General features: G+C 42.9%; 1 protein-coding gene and 1 pseudogene across 1 annotated transcript; both read left to right on the top strand.

Moving 5' to 3' along the window:
• The first annotated feature begins 11,809 nt into the window (after nt 1-11,809).
• LOC123039515 (cyclin-B1-1-like) lies at nt 11,810-15,365 on the top strand (annotated as a pseudogene).
• On the top strand, nt 15,348-18,519 carry LOC123039514 (cyclin-B1-1-like). Its single transcript, XM_044462651.1, has 5 exons — nt 15,348-15,372; nt 17,546-17,637; nt 17,732-17,980; nt 18,065-18,238; nt 18,337-18,519. Exons 1-5 carry the CDS (start codon nt 15,348-15,350, stop codon nt 18,517-18,519), a joined length of 723 nt encoding a protein of 240 aa, XP_044318586.1.
• The last annotated feature ends 11 nt before the right edge of the window (nt 18,520-18,530 follow it).

Genomic DNA, 18,530 nt, shown 5'->3' with positions numbered 1-18,530 from the left:
TTAGGATTCTTATAAGAAATGGATACATTTATTTGAATACTCGGTGTAATGGACTCTTAGTCCAAATGAAATATATGGCTTGGGGAAAACATGATTTATCAACTCAAAGAGGCATATGTTTAACCTTGTGAATTAACTTAAAGATATGATCATGTATCTCACGTGTGTGTGTGTTAAGGGTTAGCCTACTAGATCAAGAAGGACAAGGTGAAAACAAGGTGTTGGTGTGCTTTTGTGTTTTAAATCAACAAAATATGTAAACAATGTCAAGAGTAGCTTAATATAAGGTGTGAATTATATTTTTTTCGTCAGTTATATATAATAAATTGCACAAGGCGATGTTTCGCGCATCATCGACTCAAATCATATAGTGTGGTCTTATGGAAACCTACTAGATCAAGAAGCACAACAGCTGAAGATAGAAACAATGTACAAGCAGTTGTTGCTACTGATTCATTAACCGCGGATAAAAGAGGCACTCTCTTACTCGCGGTTGATAATAATGGCTCTTGTGAAGATCCATCCGTCGAGCAAGAGGCCGAGCAAACATTTTTAATGAATTCAAACCTCTTCTTTAACCTGGAAGCTCACAATCTGGTTGTAAGATCATCGATATGCATTGTATAGAAAATCCTGACACCTTCCATTCCTACGTGTAATTAGAACCCAAACATGTGTGTGAGCATTGTATTCAAGGAGGAAGGAGAGTCCCTTGATGATGAATCACTGGTAGAAGGAAGAAGTATGGTATATATGGATGGAAATGTTATGTTGCGTCTTCCATTATAGGTGTATGTGAAGGTAGGTGAGCGGGAATGCTGCTCTCTAGTCGAAATAAAGTAACCAAGCTACCCAATATAATTTTTTGGTACAACACAAAATTATACCCATTCACACAGTCATATATCAGGGCACACAACCACATCTAAGCATCGTACAAAGACCGGACTGAAAAAATCGTGCGTGAAGTAGGTTCGTTTAGAAAGTTGCCGCCTAAAGTACATGAAACAATTTGAGCAGGAAAACTAGATGTTCGTTTAGACTATTATTTTTACACACGATTGGCCATACTAGTTGACTCTAGTGTGTTTATGAGAAATGGTCATTTTAGTAGCCCGTGTAAAACTTAATAAGTTTACTTGGGAAAGAATTTGGACAGATGATCGTTTAGCCTAAAGAAATAAGTTTAGTGCTCTATACTAGAATTTCATGTTGGGGTAATATATTTTCTTTCAAGATGGAAAATTTTCAAGGGAAGTGTATAAGAGGCACCCATCTCTCGAACACATTTTCTTCTTTTTAATAATATAATCATATTTTTTAGTATTTTTTATTTTGATTTCTTTGTGGGGGTCATCTTTTCTTAATTTATTGTCATCCTCAATTAAGAAAGGAAAAGACCACATGCATGCATAGTCTTTTCCTTTCTTAATTTATTGTCTATATTAAGTACTCGATTGAGCCAAAACAATATTATAATGATTTTTCACTTACGTATTGCCCCTGACTACAAGATTATCCAAATCAAAAGGACGGTCCCAATAGAGTAATCCAAATTTGCTTTCTTGTTTTTTTACATATGTATCCATCTTGTTGTTGGTATCCTCTCTCTCTCTCTCTCTCTCTCTCTCTCTCTCTCTCTCTCTCTCTCTCTCTCTCTCTCTCTCTCTCTCTCTCGTTTGCTCCATGCTCCACCAATGTCTTTCATATCTTCGCATGTGCAGACCTTAATTTTGGTTTGGAAAGGATACCCTTGAATCTCTTGGCCAACCCAAAGTAAGTGCATTATTGCGGCTCAACTGTTACACACCGAAGCATATTTCATTGGAGGTTTGAGCTTGCAATGTAGTTTGCTTCAGCTTCATATCATGTAGAACATTGTTTTTTCATTGCGACTCTTCATATCATGTAGAACTTTTTTTTTTCACAGATGGTTACTTGAGCTCATCGAACCTAGAAATATGCTTGTTACATGAGCACATCGGTTGCCTCCTACATGTGTTGAAATTTTTTGGAAAAAAATTAAGGACATTTGTCAACATGCTTTAGCATTCTAAAACATTGTCATGATCATCCATAAGTGTATACCATCATTGCATCAATGTATTGCTCAAGAAAATATGGAACGTAATCCAGGAAAGAAACAACATTCACATATGTCAAAAATAGGAGATTCAATAACATACCAAGGCTAGCAATAAAACATACATGCAACAATCATAGTGGAAAAAAAAAGAATACGTGAGCAATTATTATAAATAACAAACCCAGTCTTTTACACACACACACACACACACACACAGAGAGAGAGAGAGAGAGGGAGAGAGAGAGAGAGAGTATGTGGCATGGCTAGCTGTGCTTTCAAATTCGAAAGTGAACTTGTCAAAACTACAAGTGTCCTCGGCTATGTCAAAAACCTATGTAACAATACGTTGCCTTCATTCAGAATTGACACTCACTAAATTTGAATGTTCAGGCGCAAGGTGCTCAACATATGATGTAACCGAGTCATAGCAGTAGGATAGATGTACTATTTGTTTTACTTCTTTGTCTTTGTTTGGATGTTTTCTTATCATTGCAGTAGGATAAATGTACTATTATGAGAGCTTTTATTAAACTTTCCAGAGGAAAAATTTAGGATTCTTATTAAATAAATTAGAAAGATTTTTATTTCAATAGGTTGAGGGTAACGGTAGAGTTTGTGAACAACACGATTTATCAACTTAAAGAGGCATATGTTTAACCATGTGAGTTTATTTATTTTTGTGAATTGTTTAAACAATTAATTAAATGTTATGATCTTGCACCTCGATGTGTGAAGGGTTAGCCTACTAGATCGAGGACAAGGTGAAAACAAGGTGTTAGTATGCTTGTGTTTTTAAATCAACAAAATATGAAAAACAAGATGAAGGGTGCCTTAAATAGGGTATGCAGTATATATTTTTTTGTTGGTTGAATATAAATAATCACACAAGACCATGTTTCGCATATCACTGAATCGAATCTTATGGTGTGATCTTACGGATGCCTAATAGATTAAGGATAACAACAGTTGATTGTAAAGATGTGGCAATACAATAAGTTGCTATGGATTCATGAACTGCTGATAAAAGAGGCAATCTAGAACTCACGGCTGATAAGAATGGCACTTGTGAAGCTCACAAGAGGCCGACTAGACTTTTTTCTATGGGATCACAACACTTCTTCAACCTGGAAGCTCACAATCTGGTTGTATGATCATTGCTATGCGTTGTCTACAAAATCCTGATACCTTCCATTCCTACGTGTAATTAGAACCCAAACGAGTATGTGAGCACTGTGTTCAGGTGGGAAGTAGAGTCCCTTGATGTTGGATCACCAGTAGAAGGAAGAAGTAGGTATTTATAGGTGGCAATGTACTGTACATCTTTCAACATAGAAGTACGGTATATAGTGTGAAAAGGTAGGTGGGCAGGAATGCGGCTCTCTAGCCGAAATAAAGTAAACCAAGCTACCCAATACTATTTTTTGGTGCTACAGAGAATCATCACCCATTCACGTAAGGACAACGCTAGGCGCCGGCTCGCCTCTCTCTTCCTTCTTCCCCGCCTCCATCGGTGCCCTGCCGCTGCCACGCCCTTCTTCCCCCCCCCCCCCCCCCCCCCCCCGCCGCCAGGCCGCCGCGCCCCCAGAGCAGCTCCGGCTACCGCAGCGTCCGCGCCCGCCCTTCCGGCGTGTATTACGCGAAGATCCGCTCCGGTGATACACGCCTCAGGTTCGGAACGTTCGGAACCACCCACAAGGCCGCCTGCGCGTACGACGCGGCGGCATGGCGCCTGGGAGGCCACCGGCGCAGATGAGCTTCTCGGACGTGTGGACGCGCGAGAAGGCGCAGGACCTCGCGCCTCCCCGCCGAGGACTACCGCATCCAGCGGAGGCAGGAGCGCCGCCTCTTCATTGCCGAGGCGGATGAGCACGCCATGGCAGTGTGGCATGAGCGCTTCCTAGAGTATGTCACCGCCGAGAACATGTTCTGGGCACAAAGGAGGGTGGAGCAAGCCGCGGATCGGGCGGACATGCGTGAGCGGAAGGCACTGAGGGAAGCCCAGTGCGAACTTGGACCTATATCGGCCTAGGACGACAATGATCCTCAATAGGAGGACGTGTTTCTGTCATCGGACTACACCATCGAGGAGGACGACAACGAGGAGTAATTATCTAGTTTATCATCGACGCACTTTATCTACTATATTTGCATCGTAGTATTGTTTTTATCTAGATTTATTTGTATCGTATGGACTAGCTTGTGGTGTCGGGCTTGAACTATGCTATGAATCTAAAAATCTATGTGTTGTTTCATATTTTTCTTATGTGTTGTATCATAGTACGGGTTGCTCGCGCGCGCTTGATTTTGCAGCGCCTGCCAGAGCTATAGCGGCGCACCATATTTTGCAGTGTCGGTTGGAGCAAGCGCCCTCCAGAGTGCTAAAAACGCTATTTTAGCACCGAATAAATATTTAAGCGCGTCGCGCAACCGCGCTCCTGTTGGGGATGCTCTGAGGGCCCGGCCAAATTCTTCATGCGGCCTCCAGATCTGGACGTGCTCCTCCCCGAGGGGTTCCTGAAGAGGATGCTAATGAGGGGGGTGGTTGTGAAGATGTGGGCGCTGCAGGTGGAGGTGATGCGGGCCTGCTGCACACCGCGACCGGCGCGTTTGCGATGCACTGCAGGTGGAACGCGGTTCCGGAGGCGGCGTCAGCCGGGGTGCCAATGTTGGCATTATGCCGAGCAGAGGGCGAACAAGGTGTTCGTGGTGGACGAAATGAAGCTCGGGGTTGTGATGGAAGGGTATGACGAGGAGCTTGTCAAGGCCGAGGAGGTGGAGAAGAAGGTGAGGCGGGTGATGGAGTCGGACGAAGGGGAAATGCTGAGGGCAAGGCTGGCATTGGCGAAGGAGAAGGCGGCAGAGGCGCTGGTGGACGGCGGGCCATCGCCGATGGCGTTCGCGGAGTTCTTGTAGGATCTGAAGCTCCAGAAGTGATCAAACAAAGATTGTAGCTAGAGTTCTTATTGGAAATTTGCAACTGGTGACTCTGAAGGTTTGCATCAGTAATTCCCTCTCGGAACTACCCCTTATTATGATGCTGCTATATGTTGTGCAAATTTTATTACTGCTTCAGCAATTATACTTCTTGAAATAATGTGCCATGGCTTAATTGTGCTCCCAAATTCCAAAATGAAGTTGCCAAAACTGCAAGCGTTCCTGGGCTATGATCTATCTACCACAAAAACAGAGGAATACAGTGCGTTGCTTTCATTCAGAGCTGACTGTCACTAAATTTTGTTGCTCACTGGCGCAACATGCTCGACACGTATTGTGACCGAGACGTAGCAATAGGATAAATGTACAATTTATTTTACTTCTTATTTTTTTAATTTTGGTTTTTTTTTCTGCTTTTGTTTGTTGGCTGTAACAAGGCTTAACGTCATTTGGATGTTCTCTTCTACTCCCTCCGTTCCTAAATATAAGTCTCTTTAGAGATTCTAATACGGACTACATATGAAGCAAAATAAATTAATCTACTTTAAAACTATTATATATACATCTTACGTAGTTTGTACTGAAATCTCTAAAAAAGACTTATATTTAGGAAGAGAAGGAGTATAATGTAGAAAAGTGCACACCCGTGTGCGTATTCTGAGATTTTTTTATTAAACTTTCCGGAGTATAAATTCAGGATTCTTATAAAAAAAATGGAAACATTTTTATTTGAAGGTTCAGTGTAACTGACTCTTAGTCCAAATGAAATATATAACTTGGTGAATAACACGATTTAGCAACTCAAAGAGGCATATGTTTAATCTTGTGAATTGATTTAAAGATATGATCATGTATCTCGCGTGTGTGTGAAGGGTTAGCCTACCAGATCAAGAAGGACAAGGTGAAAACATGGTGTCAACGTGCTTTTCTGTTTTTATTAAATCAACAAAATGTGAAACACAAGATGAAGAGTAGCTTAGGGTGCTGGGTATATTTATTTTTCGTTAGCTGAATATAAGAAATCACACAAGGCAATGCTTCGCACATCATTGAATCAAATCATATGGTGTGATCTTATGGAAGCCTACTAGATCAAGAAGGGCTACACCTGATTGCAAAAATATGGCAATACAATAGGTTGCAACTGATTCATGAACCACGGACTAAAAGAGGCGCTCTCGAACCCACGGCTAATAAGAATGGCACTACCTCTACTACTCCTACAAGAGGCCGAGCAGATTTTTTTTTATGGAATCACAACTCTTCTTCAGCCTCGAAGCTCGCGATCTGGTTATATGATCATCGCTGTGGGTTGTCTAGAAATTCCTGACACCTCCCATTCCTACGTGTAATTAGGCCCAAACATGTATGTGAGCATTGTCTTCAGGTGGGAAGGAGAGTCGCTTGACGATGGATCACTAGTAAATGGAAGAAGTAGGGTATATATGGGTGGCAATGTTACATCTTCCATCATAGGAGTACGATGCAAAGGTACGGGCATGCGGCTCACTAGCCGAAATATGGTAACCAAGCTATCCAATACGATTTTTTGGTACTGACAGAAAATTACACCCAGTCACGTAATTGTCTATCGGGGCCACAACCATACATCTAAGCATCGTACAAATCGCACAGAAAAGATCATATGTGAAGTAGTTTCGTTTACAATTTGATTTGACGCCTATACATGAAACAATTTCGTTTAGATTGTTATTTTTGCACACGATTGGCATACTAGTTGAGTCTAGTGTGTCCCTGAGAAATGTCATTTTTGTAGCCCATGTAACAATAATTAGTTTATTTGGGAAAGAATCTGGACAGATGATCATTTAACCTAAACAAAAAAATTAGTGCTCTAGACTAGAATTGATTTTTGGGGTAATGGATTTTTTTTCCAAGATGCAAAATTTTCAAGGTAAGTGTATAAGCGATACACATGTCTCGAACATTTGCACATTTGCTTCTTTTTAGTAGTAGGCCCAGTGTATAGTGTTTGCATCAATAATTCCCTCTCGGAACTACCCCTTATTATGATGTTACAGGCTCATTTGGAGCAGTGTTAGTGGTTATGCTATGCAGATTTTATTATTGTTTCAGCAATTATATACTCTTGAAATAATGTGGCATATGGCTTAGCTTTGCTTCCAAATTCCAAAATGAAGTTATCAAAACTGCAAGTGTTCCTCGGTGATGATCTACCACAGAGGAAATAGTCAAATAGTACGTTACTTCCATTTAGAACTAACACCCGCAAAAAAACACTCACTAATTTTGGTTGCTCACTGGCGCAACATGCTCGACACATATTGTAACCGAGTCGTAGCAATGTACAATTTGTGCAGTTCCCATCTTTCGTTTTTTCTTTGGTATTCTATTCTGATTTTGTTTGTTGTGTCGTAACAAGTCTATCTTCATTTGGATGTTCTTGCAGAATGATGCACACCTGGGTGTGTATTCTGAGTTTTATTATATTATAACTTTCCAGAGTAGAAATTTAGGATTCTTATAAGAAATGGATACATTTATTTGAATACTCGGTGTAATGGACTCTTAGTCCAAATGAAATATATGGCTTGGGGAAAAACATGATTTATCAACTCAAAGAGGCATATGTTTAACCTTGTGAATTAACTTAAAGATATGATCATGTATCTCACGTGTGTGTGTGTTAAGGGTTAGCCTACTAGATCAAGAAGGACAAGGTGAAAACAAGGTGTTGGTGTGCTTTTGTGTTTTAAATCAACAAAATATGTAAACAATGTCAAGAGTAGCTTAATATAAGGTGTGAATTATATTTTTTTCGTCAGTTAAATATAATAAATTGCACAAGGCGATGTTTCGCGCATCATCGACTCAAATCATATAGTGTGGTCTTATGGAAACGTACTAGATCAAGAAGCACAACAGCTGAAGATAGAAACAATGTACAAGCAGTTGTTGCTACTGATTCATTAACCGCGGATAAAAGAGGCACTCTCTTACTCGCGGTTGATAATAATGGCACTTGTGAAGATCCATCCGTCGAGCAAGAGGCCGAGCAAACATTTTTAATGAATTCAAACCTCTTCTTTAACCTGGAAGCTCACAATCTGGTTGTAAGATCATCGATATGCATTGTATAGAAAATCCTGACACCTTCCATTCCTACGTGTAATTAGAACCCAAACATGTGTGTGAGCATTGTATTCAAGGAGGAAGGAGAGTCCCTTGATGATGAATCACTGGTAGAAGGAAGAAGTATGGTATATATGGATGGAAATGTTATGTTGCGTCTTCCATTATAGGAGTATGTGAAGGTAGGTGAGCGGGAATGCTGCTCTCTAGTCGAAATAAAGTAACCAAGCTACCCAATATGATTTTTTGGTACAACACAAAATTATACCCATTCACACAGTCATATATCAGGGCACACAGCCACATCTAAGCATCGTACAAAGACCGGACTGAAAAAATCGTGCGTGAAGTAGGTTCGTTTAGAAAGTTGCCGCCTAAAGTACATGAAACAATTTGAGCAGGAAAACTAGATGTTCGTTTAGACTATTATTTTTACACACGATTGGCCATACTAGTTGACTATAGTGTGTTTATGAGAAATGGTCATTTTAGTAGCCCGTGTAAAACTTAATAAGTTTACTTGGGAAAGAATTTGGACAGATGATCGTTTAGCCTAAAGAAATAAGTTTAGTGCTCTATACTAGAATTTCATGTTGGGGTAATATATTTTTTTTCAAGATGGAAAATTTTCAAGGGAAGTGTATAAGAGGCACCCATCTCTCGAACACATTTTCTTCTTTTTAATAATCTAATCATATTTTTTAGTATTTTTTATTTTGATTTCTTTGTGGGGGTCATCCTTTCTTAATTTATTGTCATCCTCAATTAAGAAAGGAAAAGACCACATGCATGCATAGTCTTTTCCTTTCTTAATTTATTGTCTATATTAAGTACTCGATTGAGCCAAAACAATATTATAATAATTTTTCACTTACGTATTGCCCCTGACTACAAGATTATCCAAATCAAAAGGATGGTCCCAATAGAGTAATCCAAATTTGCTTTCTTGTTTTTTTACATATGTATCCATCTTGTTGTTGGTATCCTCTCTCTCTCTCTCTATCTCTCTCTCTCTCTCTCTCTCTCTCTCTCTCTCTCTCTCTCTCTCTCTCTCTCATTTGCTCCATGCTCCACCAATGTCTTTCATATCTTCGCATGTGCAGACCTTAATTTTGGTTTGGAAAGGATACCCTTGAATCTCTTGGCCAACCCAAAGTAAGTGCATTATTGCGGCTCAACTGTTACACACCGAAGCCTATTTCATTGGAGGTTTGAGCTTGCAATGTAGTTTGCTTCAGCTTCATATCATGTAGAACATTGTTTTTTCATTGCGACTCTTCATATCATGTAGAACTTTTTTTTTCACAGATGGTTACTTGAGCTCATCGAACCTAGAAATCTGCTTGTTACATGAGCACATCGGTTGCCTCCTACATGTGTTGAAAATTTTTGGAAAAAACTTAAGGACATTTGTCAACATGCTTTAGCATTCTAAAACATTGCCATGATCATCCATAAGTGTATACCATCATTGCATCAATGTATTGCTCAAGAAAATATGGAACGTAATCCAGGAAAGAAACAACATTCACATATGTCAAAAATAGGAGATTCAATAACATACCAAGGCTAGCAATAAAACATACATGCAACAATCATAGTGGAAAAAAAAGAATATGTGAGCAATTATTATAAATAACAAACCCAGTCTTTTACACACACACACACACACACACACACACACACAGAGAGAGAGAGAGAGAGAGAGAGAGAGAGTATGTGGCATGGCTAGCTGTGCTTTCAAATTCGAAAGTGAACTTGTCAAAACTACAAGTGTCCTCGGCTATGTCAAAAACCTAGGTAACAATACGTTGCCTTCATTCAGAATTGACACTCACTAAATTTGAATGTTCAGGCGCAAGGTGCTCAACATATGATGTAACCGAGTCATAGCAGTAGGATAGATGTACTATTTGTTTTACTTCTTTGTCTTTGTTTGGATGTTTTCTTATCATTGCAGTAGGATAAATGTACTATTATGAGAGCGTTTATTAAACTTTCCAGAGGAAAAATTTAGGATTCTTATTAAATAAATTAGAAAGATTTTTATTTCAATAGGTTGAGGGTAACGGTAGAGTTTGTGAACAACACGATTTATCAACTTAAAGAGGCATATGTTTAACCATGTGAATTTATTTATTTTTGTGAATGGTTTAAACAATTAATTAAATGTTATGATCTTGCACCTCGATGTGTGAAGGGTTAGCCTACTAGATCGAGGACAAGGTGAAAACAAGGTGTTAGTATGCTTGTGTTTTTAAATCAACAAAATATGAAAAACAAGATGAAGGGTGCCTTAAATAGGGTATGCAATATATATTTTTTTGTTGGTTGAATATAAATAATCACACAAGACCATGTTTCGCATATCACTGAATCGAATCTTATGGTGTGATCTTACGGATGCCTAATAGATTAAGGATAACAACAGTTGATTGTAAAGATGTGGCAATACAATAAGTTGCTATGGATTCATGAACTGCTGATAAAAGAGGCAATCTAGAACTCACGGCTGATAAGAATGGCACTTGTGAAGCTCACAAGAGGCCGACTAGACTTTTTTCTATGGGATCACAACACTTCTTCAACCTGGAAGCTCACAATCTGGTTGTATGATCATTGCTATGCGTTGTCTACAAAATCCTGATACCTTCCATTCCTACGTGTAATTAGAACCCAAACGAGTATGTGAGCATTGTGTTCAGGTGGGAAGTAGAGTCCCTTGATGTTGGATCACCAGTAGAAGGAAGAAGTAGGTATTTATAGGTGGCAATGTACTGTACATCTTTCATCATAGAAGTACGGTATATAGTGTGAAAAGGTAGGTGGGCAGGAATGCGGCTCTCTAGCCGAAATAAAGTAAACCAAGCTACCCAATACTATTTTTTGGTGCTACAGAGAATCATCACCCATTCACGTAAGGACAACGCTAGGCGCCGGCCAGCCGGTCCAATTTTTGGCCGGCTGCGTGCTACCTGTCCGATTTGCCCAATTATAGCTGTGCGATTTCTTCTTCCTCATGACATACATCTCTTTCGCGCGAGTCCACAGAATAAACGGAGAATAGGAGCCCCTCCCGCTTGAGAGCGTCACCGCCGCCCACCCCTGCTTGGACCACCGACGGCGCCGACACTGCTCATCCCGCCTCGCCGTCGTTGGTTGCAGCGTGGTGCATCCTCCGGTCGCAGATCCTCGAGCTCATGGTCGCAGCACCAGCACACTCCATCCCCACCATGTGTTGTTGCAGCTCCCACCGGCGACGGTCGCAACTCCGGTGGAGTCGTGGTGCCGCAATCCAGCTTGTAGCAACGTTGGGCGCCGTTTCCAGCATTATCGCGTCGAGGTTGAAGCATTCTGTCGCTTAGTTCCAGCAAACAATTGTGGGCGTTCCAACATTTCGGCTGGTTGGTTCAGCACTGCCGCGCTGGGGTTGCAACACTCCTGTATGCTAGTTCCAGCAAATGTTAGCCACCATTCCAACAAATGTTGTTGTTGCCATTCCAGCAAATGTTGTCGTTGTCATTCCAACATTGTCATTGGTAGGTCATAGCAACTGTAAGCCATGGCCCCGACATTCACCGACGCCGGTTCCAGCACATGGTGAACACAGGCGCAACATCATGTAGAAGCCCCCGTTCCCGCATGTGCTGACCATTGTCCTGGTATTTGTCGACAATGGTTCCAGCACGTGGTGACCATAGTCCTAGCATTTGCCAATGGCAGTTCCAGCACGTGGTGAGCACGGTCCCATCATTTGCCAATGTTGGTTCTAGCACAAGCTGGCTGCGGTTGCGACATCTATCGATGTTTGTCCTAGCAGGTTGCCGGTGGTTCGATTGCAGTAGCACCGAGCTTGATTTGCGTCCGTGGGGTTGCGGTGGTTGTTGGCAATGGAGTCAGGGTAGCTTGCTTGGAAAGAAGTGATGACAATGACGACTTGTAGGCAACCTTGATGGCGATCCTTTTTCAGCGGTGTACATGCATGGGTCCTATGGGGGACACAAGAGCTCCTGCATGCTCCACTCCCTATTTGAATATTGAATTCAAAAAATAACAGGTTTTTTTATTAAAAAAACTAGAATTTTTGGATATCAACCCTGCCCATGTTTAGTTTCGTTAAGAGATGGCATATGTTGTATCCGTGGCAAAGAAAATATAGTCCGACCTACCATCCATCCAGACAGTTTTCTCTATACATAGATTTTTTGACTTTTTTACTAAGAATGCAACAGGCGTCATTTCTTCATGAAATTTCACAGGACTGATATCCAAAAATTTCAGGTATCTTTGAATTTTCCTAATTTTTTATTTAATATTTATATAGGGGGTGAAGCACCCGAGAGCGCCAAATCTTCAACCAGCCTATGTGTTGCTAGTTCGGCCAGAATGCATTTTCTTGCGGGAGCATTATAACGATTTTTAATGTCACCCACAAGAAAAAAGTTTTTAGAGCATTGTGCCCTAAGTCTCCCGACTTGTTAAAGTAATAATGGAAGTCAACCGTGCAACTATATCTTTTTTTCTTTTTTTAACATCAGTACAGACGCAAGCGCTCATACATACATGCATACACTCACCCCTATGAACGCACACACGCACATCCTACCCATATGAGCACCTCCGAGAGACTAAGCCGGCATGCCATCTTGAAATTTACAAAATCACGTAGGCGCCTCGTCATCGACGGGAACGTCTCCTCCCACTGAAAGCGCATCGCCGAAAATCCTAAAATAAATACAGAAATAATGCGAGCACCAGGACTTAACCTTGGTGAGCCGGGGACACCACTGTCCTTCTAACCATCCAACCACAGATGAGTTTGCATCATGCAACTATATCTAGATCGTGATATATTACGAATATGAAATCCATCTAAAAAAAGAATATGAAATCAAATTCAGTGGGGAAAAAAATCGTTTCCACGGCAAAGCCGGTGAAAATTGCTATATGTGGAACATTCATACGAAGAATTTACCCTTTATCAACTGACGGTCAAAGTTGGAGCATTAACATGGCCTCGTGCTAATCGGAACGTCGCTTTCCTGAGGAATCCGGCTCCGACAGACCTACGGCGAGGAGAGCTCATGTAAGACTCCGTCTGTCCGTCATCGAGATCAGCCCCGCCTCCTACGTGAGCGCGAGCCAAGGAGTCGGAGGACAGCGTACTTGAAGTCTTAACCTGGCCTCGTGCTAATCGGAACGACGTCGCTTTGCTGCGGCGGAACCCGGCCGCGAGAGACCTGCGGCGAGGAGAGCTTGTGCGAAGGCTGTCTGCCCCTCCTCCCCCTAAGCACGTCATCCACTCCGGCGCGAGCGCGAGGCAGCAGTCGGAGGGCAGCGTCAGCTCCGGCGCCCGGAAGTATACGCGAGGAAGAAGAAGGCGATCAACACCCCCGCCCGCCTATATGCCCTCATCACGCTCTAAGGTTCGTTATCTGTCACAAAACACTTCGTTTCGACGGCTTCTTACATCCCAGTACCATAAACCTTCATCTAATTCTGCTTCTGCTGGGCACAAATTAAGCTTTGCTTGGGATATGCTTTGAACTGTTGTTTCCTTCGTTTCTGATAGCTGTGTCTCCTCTCCGCTAACTCCTCTCTTTCTGGGTTTGTTTAGGAACCATGGGTGGTTTGACCTAAACAGCTCTAGGAGAGAGTTTTCCCTTATGTATTAAAATTTCTATAGTATTTATTTTCTGTAAGCTTTGTTATAAACAAGTCATTAGGTTTCATTAATCTCCTTTTCAAAAACAATGTATCATAAACCTGTGCAATGAGTCTGATCCACCGTTGCGTTGCCAGTTTGCGGCTGGAACAACCAACGAACGCCTACAAGGGATTCAAGACATCGATGAGCTACACGTCGACGATCAGCTACGCGTCGTGGATTACATAGAGGATATCTACAAGTTCTACAAAGTTGCCGAGGTAACGCATAATTAACTCTTACATAGCGTGTGCAAAAACCTTGTGATATCTTTGATTGTCTCTGAACCTGAAGTCGATGTTTCCTGCCCGTTGCAGAATGAGTGCCGCCCCTGCGACTACATGGACTCCCAGGTGGACATCGACTCCAGGAAGCGGGGCGCCCTCGTCGACTGGATAATAAAAGTGCATGAAAAGCTTGAGCTCATGCCGGAGACCCTCTACCTCACGGTGTACATCATCGACCGGTACCTCTCGATGCATAAGCCCGTGCTTCGAAGTGAGCTGCAGATGGTATGCGCCTCGGCCCTGCTGATCGCCTGCAAGTATGAGGAGGAGGACGCCTGGGATCCAGAGGTAGTAGACTGAACGAAAGCCTCTCCCCTTCTCTTTGCTGCGTATGAGTTCGCGTTCTGATTGTTCATTGTACACCAGGGAGCAGATACTGGGGACGGAGATGGCCATTCTGAACACGCTTGAATGGAACCTGTCAGTTCCTACACATTACGTGTTCCTCTCGCGCTTTGCCAGGGCCGCCGCGTCCTCCTCACAGCTGAAGAACAACGAGGAGGTAAAGAATACATATACGCCACCATATGTAAATTCAGATGCATTTTGCGCCATAAAGCGGCGAGTTTGTGTGCTGAAGTTTCTCTCTATGTATGGATGCAGATGGAGAATATGGTGTTCTTTTTTGCTGAACTGGCGCTGCTGCAATACGCGCTGGTGCCGTCCAAGCCCTCCATGGTTGCTGCTGCTGCTGTCTATGCAGCCAGGCTCACACTCAAGAAGACGCCTCTATGGACTGAGACTCTCAAGCACCATACTGGCTTTACCGAGTCACAGCTAATGTAAGCATGCACTTGTAGCTTGAATAATCCTCGTGGGTTTCAGGGGTGCTGACATTTTTCTCTGATGGTTTCAGTGATAGTGTAATGATCCTGGTGAGCGCACACTCGGCTGCTCCCCAGAGCAAGTTGAAGGTGGTGTACGAGAAGTATTCCAGCGAAAAGTTGGGAGGAGTGGCCCTGCGCCCACCTGCAATCGACTTCTACAAATAATTGGCGATTTCGTTGACAGTCCTTGCCATTTGTGTGATAAAATGCACCTTGATAAGCCACAGGGAGGAAGCGATCGATAGCGGACTTCGTCACCAAAGCGAAGTAGCTGCTGCATCCACTACCTAGGCTAGACTACCACAAATATATATTATCCATGGTAGTTGTCAAGGCTTACGATCCTGATAATTATTTTTCAAGGTTGTAACTAAGCTTTGTGATACGCATGCATGGACATGCAACTTCAGAGGCTGGGTGTGTACTTATTGTGTTCGTATCCCTTGATGGTTCATTTCGAGTTAATAAATTTCACTGTTTGTTGAAAAAAAGCAAATTCAGCCTACGCCTAACATATCTCATGTTGGAATTCTGCACATTTCTTCTCGGAAAGGGTTTGTGAGGCTACTCCCATTTTCTGAGTTAATTCCATAGCATGTTATCTAGAAAGTATTTTGGTTCAGCTTCAAGTGCGACTCAATATCATCTACTCTCTTTGTTCCAAATAATTGATGTTCTAGATTTGTCCTAAGTTAAATTTGCTTAAGTTTGACCATCTTTATAGAAAATGCGTTAAGATCTACAACACAAAATACACATAGTACGTCGTCAGCGAAGTGCTCTCCGAGATCAAGGCTCGATACCCACAAATTTAGAACATAATCTATGGTGTGCTCATGACATCTCGCAAGCTGGTACACTACTTTCACCAGCACCCGATCCAAGTGGTCATGTCCTTCTCGCTGGCCAAAGTTATCACCAATCGAGACGCCACGGGAAAGATCACGAAATGGGCAATTTAGCTCATGGCTTTCGGGCTGGTCTAAACCCTCCGCACCACCATAAAATCGCAGCAGGACCAACGGCGCAGCTGTCCTCGCTAGCCACCGAACGCAATTCAAAAACGTTGACGCCATGCTCCCTCTCAACATCACACCAAACGCCACATTTTTTTAAAAGGAAGATAAACCCCGGCCTATGCATCAAGCGATGCATACACCAAACGTCACATGGGCAACACTAACCCTAGACCAACTATGTACATGAGCTTCCCAAGCACCTCTCCCATCTCGACTTCGGCGACACTGTCAAAGCGGATAAGGTGTTGGGCCGGGCACGATACCTATGAGGCAACTCTCAGCGTTGGATCTCTCTCTCTCTCTCTCTCTCTCTCGCCCCCTCTCTTCCTCTCTCTCTCTCTCTCTCTCTCTGGATCAGGTGTTGGGCCGGGCACGATACCTATGAGGCAACTCTCAGCGTTGGCTCTCTCTCTCTCTCTTCCGCCCCCCCCCCCTCTCTCCCTCTCTCCCTCTCTCTCTCTCCCTCCCCCTCCCCCTCTCTCCCCCTCCCTCTCCCTCCCCCTCTCTCGTTCGTATAGCTATTGGTGCTCTCTCTCTCTCTCTCTCTCTCTCTCTCTCTCTCTCGTTCGTATAGCTATTGGTGTTTCCCCATAACATTGCACAGTAAGGAAAGTATATACATATAAAAGAATAATTCGGCATGAGGGTGGTAAATTAATGACGTCAATCGTGTGCAACTATATCTAGATCTTTTTCTTTTTTATATAAACGGGACTATATCCAGATCTTGATACATTGTGAACTAAAAAGAGAATCCACTAAAATATTTCCTTATTACCGTAACAAAGTCGGTAAAATTTGCTATAGGTGGAACATTCATAGGGACGATTTTACCCTTTATCAATGGACGGTCAAGTGAAAATATCTCCTTACCTATACCATAACAGAAGCCGGTAAAATTTGCTAATCGGAACGTGGCTTTGCTGCGGAATCCCCGCTGCAACTAACCCCCGGCGAGGAGGGCTCATGCTAAGCCACTCTACCCCTCCTCTCCCCGAACACGCCATTGAGATCAGCCCCGACTCCGGCGTGAGCGCGAGGCAGCTGTCCTAGGGCAGCGTCAGTTTCGTCCCAAGTACTCGAGAAAGAAGGTGATCAACACCCTCGCTCACCCCTCATACCTCTTTGCCTGCGATGCTTTGGCGTTAGGATGCCCCATACCTCTTTGTGAACTGTTGCCCCCATTCTGTCTCTCTCTCTCTCTTTCTGCGTTTGTTGAGGCACCCTGGGTGCTTATGACCTAAATTACACCGGGGAGAGTCCTTTTACTAGTCTTTATTACTTTTCTGTAAGCTCTGTTAAACAAGACATCGGTTTATATTATCAACAAAATAAGATAGTACTCCCTCCGTTCCTAAATATAAGTCTTTCTAGAGATTTCACTATGGACTACATACGGATGTATATAGACGTAGTTTAGAGTGTAGATTCACTTATTTTGCTCCGTATGTAGTCCATATTGATATCTTTAGAAAGACTTATATTTAGGATCGGAGGGAGTATCATTTAGAGTACCTGTGCAATGAGCCTGATCCACCATTACATTGCCAGTTTCCGACTGCGATAACAAGTGATTCAAGACATCGATAAGGTTGGCGGCGACAATCAGCTAACCTTCATGGATTACGTTAATGATCTGTACAAGTTCTATAAAGTTGCCGAGGTAACTGCAGAGGGAGTACTTCTTAGGTGGTGTGTGCAAAAACCTTGTGATCTGTTGCTTGTCTCTGAAGGTGATCTTTCCTGTCCCGTCGCAGAATGAGCGTCGCCCCCGCGACTACATTCACTCCCAGGTGCATCTCAGCTCCAAGATGCAGGCCATCCTCGTCGACTGGATAATAGAAGTGCATGACGAGTTTGATCTCATGCCGGAGACCCTCTACCTTACGGCGTACATCATCGACCGGTATCTCACGAAGCAGCTCGTGCTTCGGAGGGAGCTTCAGCTGGTAGGCGTGTCAGCCCTGCTGATTGCTTGCAAGTACGAGGAGATGATGTTTCCACAGGTACACTGGAAGTTTCTCCCACCCCTTTGCTTTTCCACTTTGCAGTATATCCAGTCCATGTTCTGATTGGTTGTACACCTGCAGGTGAGGGATTTGGTCTCGATAACAGACAATGCCTACTCCAGGAAGCAGATACTGAGGATGGAGAAAGCCATTCTCAATCGGCTTGGATGGAACCTGACAGTTCCTACACCTTATGTGTTCCTTGCGCGCTTTGCCATGGCTGCGTCTTACTTCAATTTGAAGAACTATGGGGAGGTAAAGAATACAATGTACCATATGTAAATTCAGATGTATTTGCACTGTAAAGGAAAGAGTTTGCGTACCGAAGTTTCTCTCTCTCTCGATGGATGCAGATGATGAACATGGTGTCCTTTTTTGCTGAACTGGCACTGATGCAATATGCGCTGGTGCCGTCCAAGCCCTCCATGGTTGCTGTTGCTGCTGTCTATGCAGCCAGACTCACACTCAAGAAGACCGATTCATGGACTCGCACTCTCAAACACTATACTGGCTTTACTGAATCACAGCTAATGTAAGAAGGCACAAC

The sequence above is a fragment of the Triticum aestivum genome, chromosome 2B (genome assembly GCF_018294505.1).
Source record: "Triticum aestivum cultivar Chinese Spring chromosome 2B, IWGSC CS RefSeq v2.1, whole genome shotgun sequence".
NCBI lineage: Eukaryota > Viridiplantae > Streptophyta > Magnoliopsida > Poales > Poaceae > Triticum > Triticum aestivum.
This window is presented reverse-complemented; position numbering and strand designations above follow the sequence as displayed.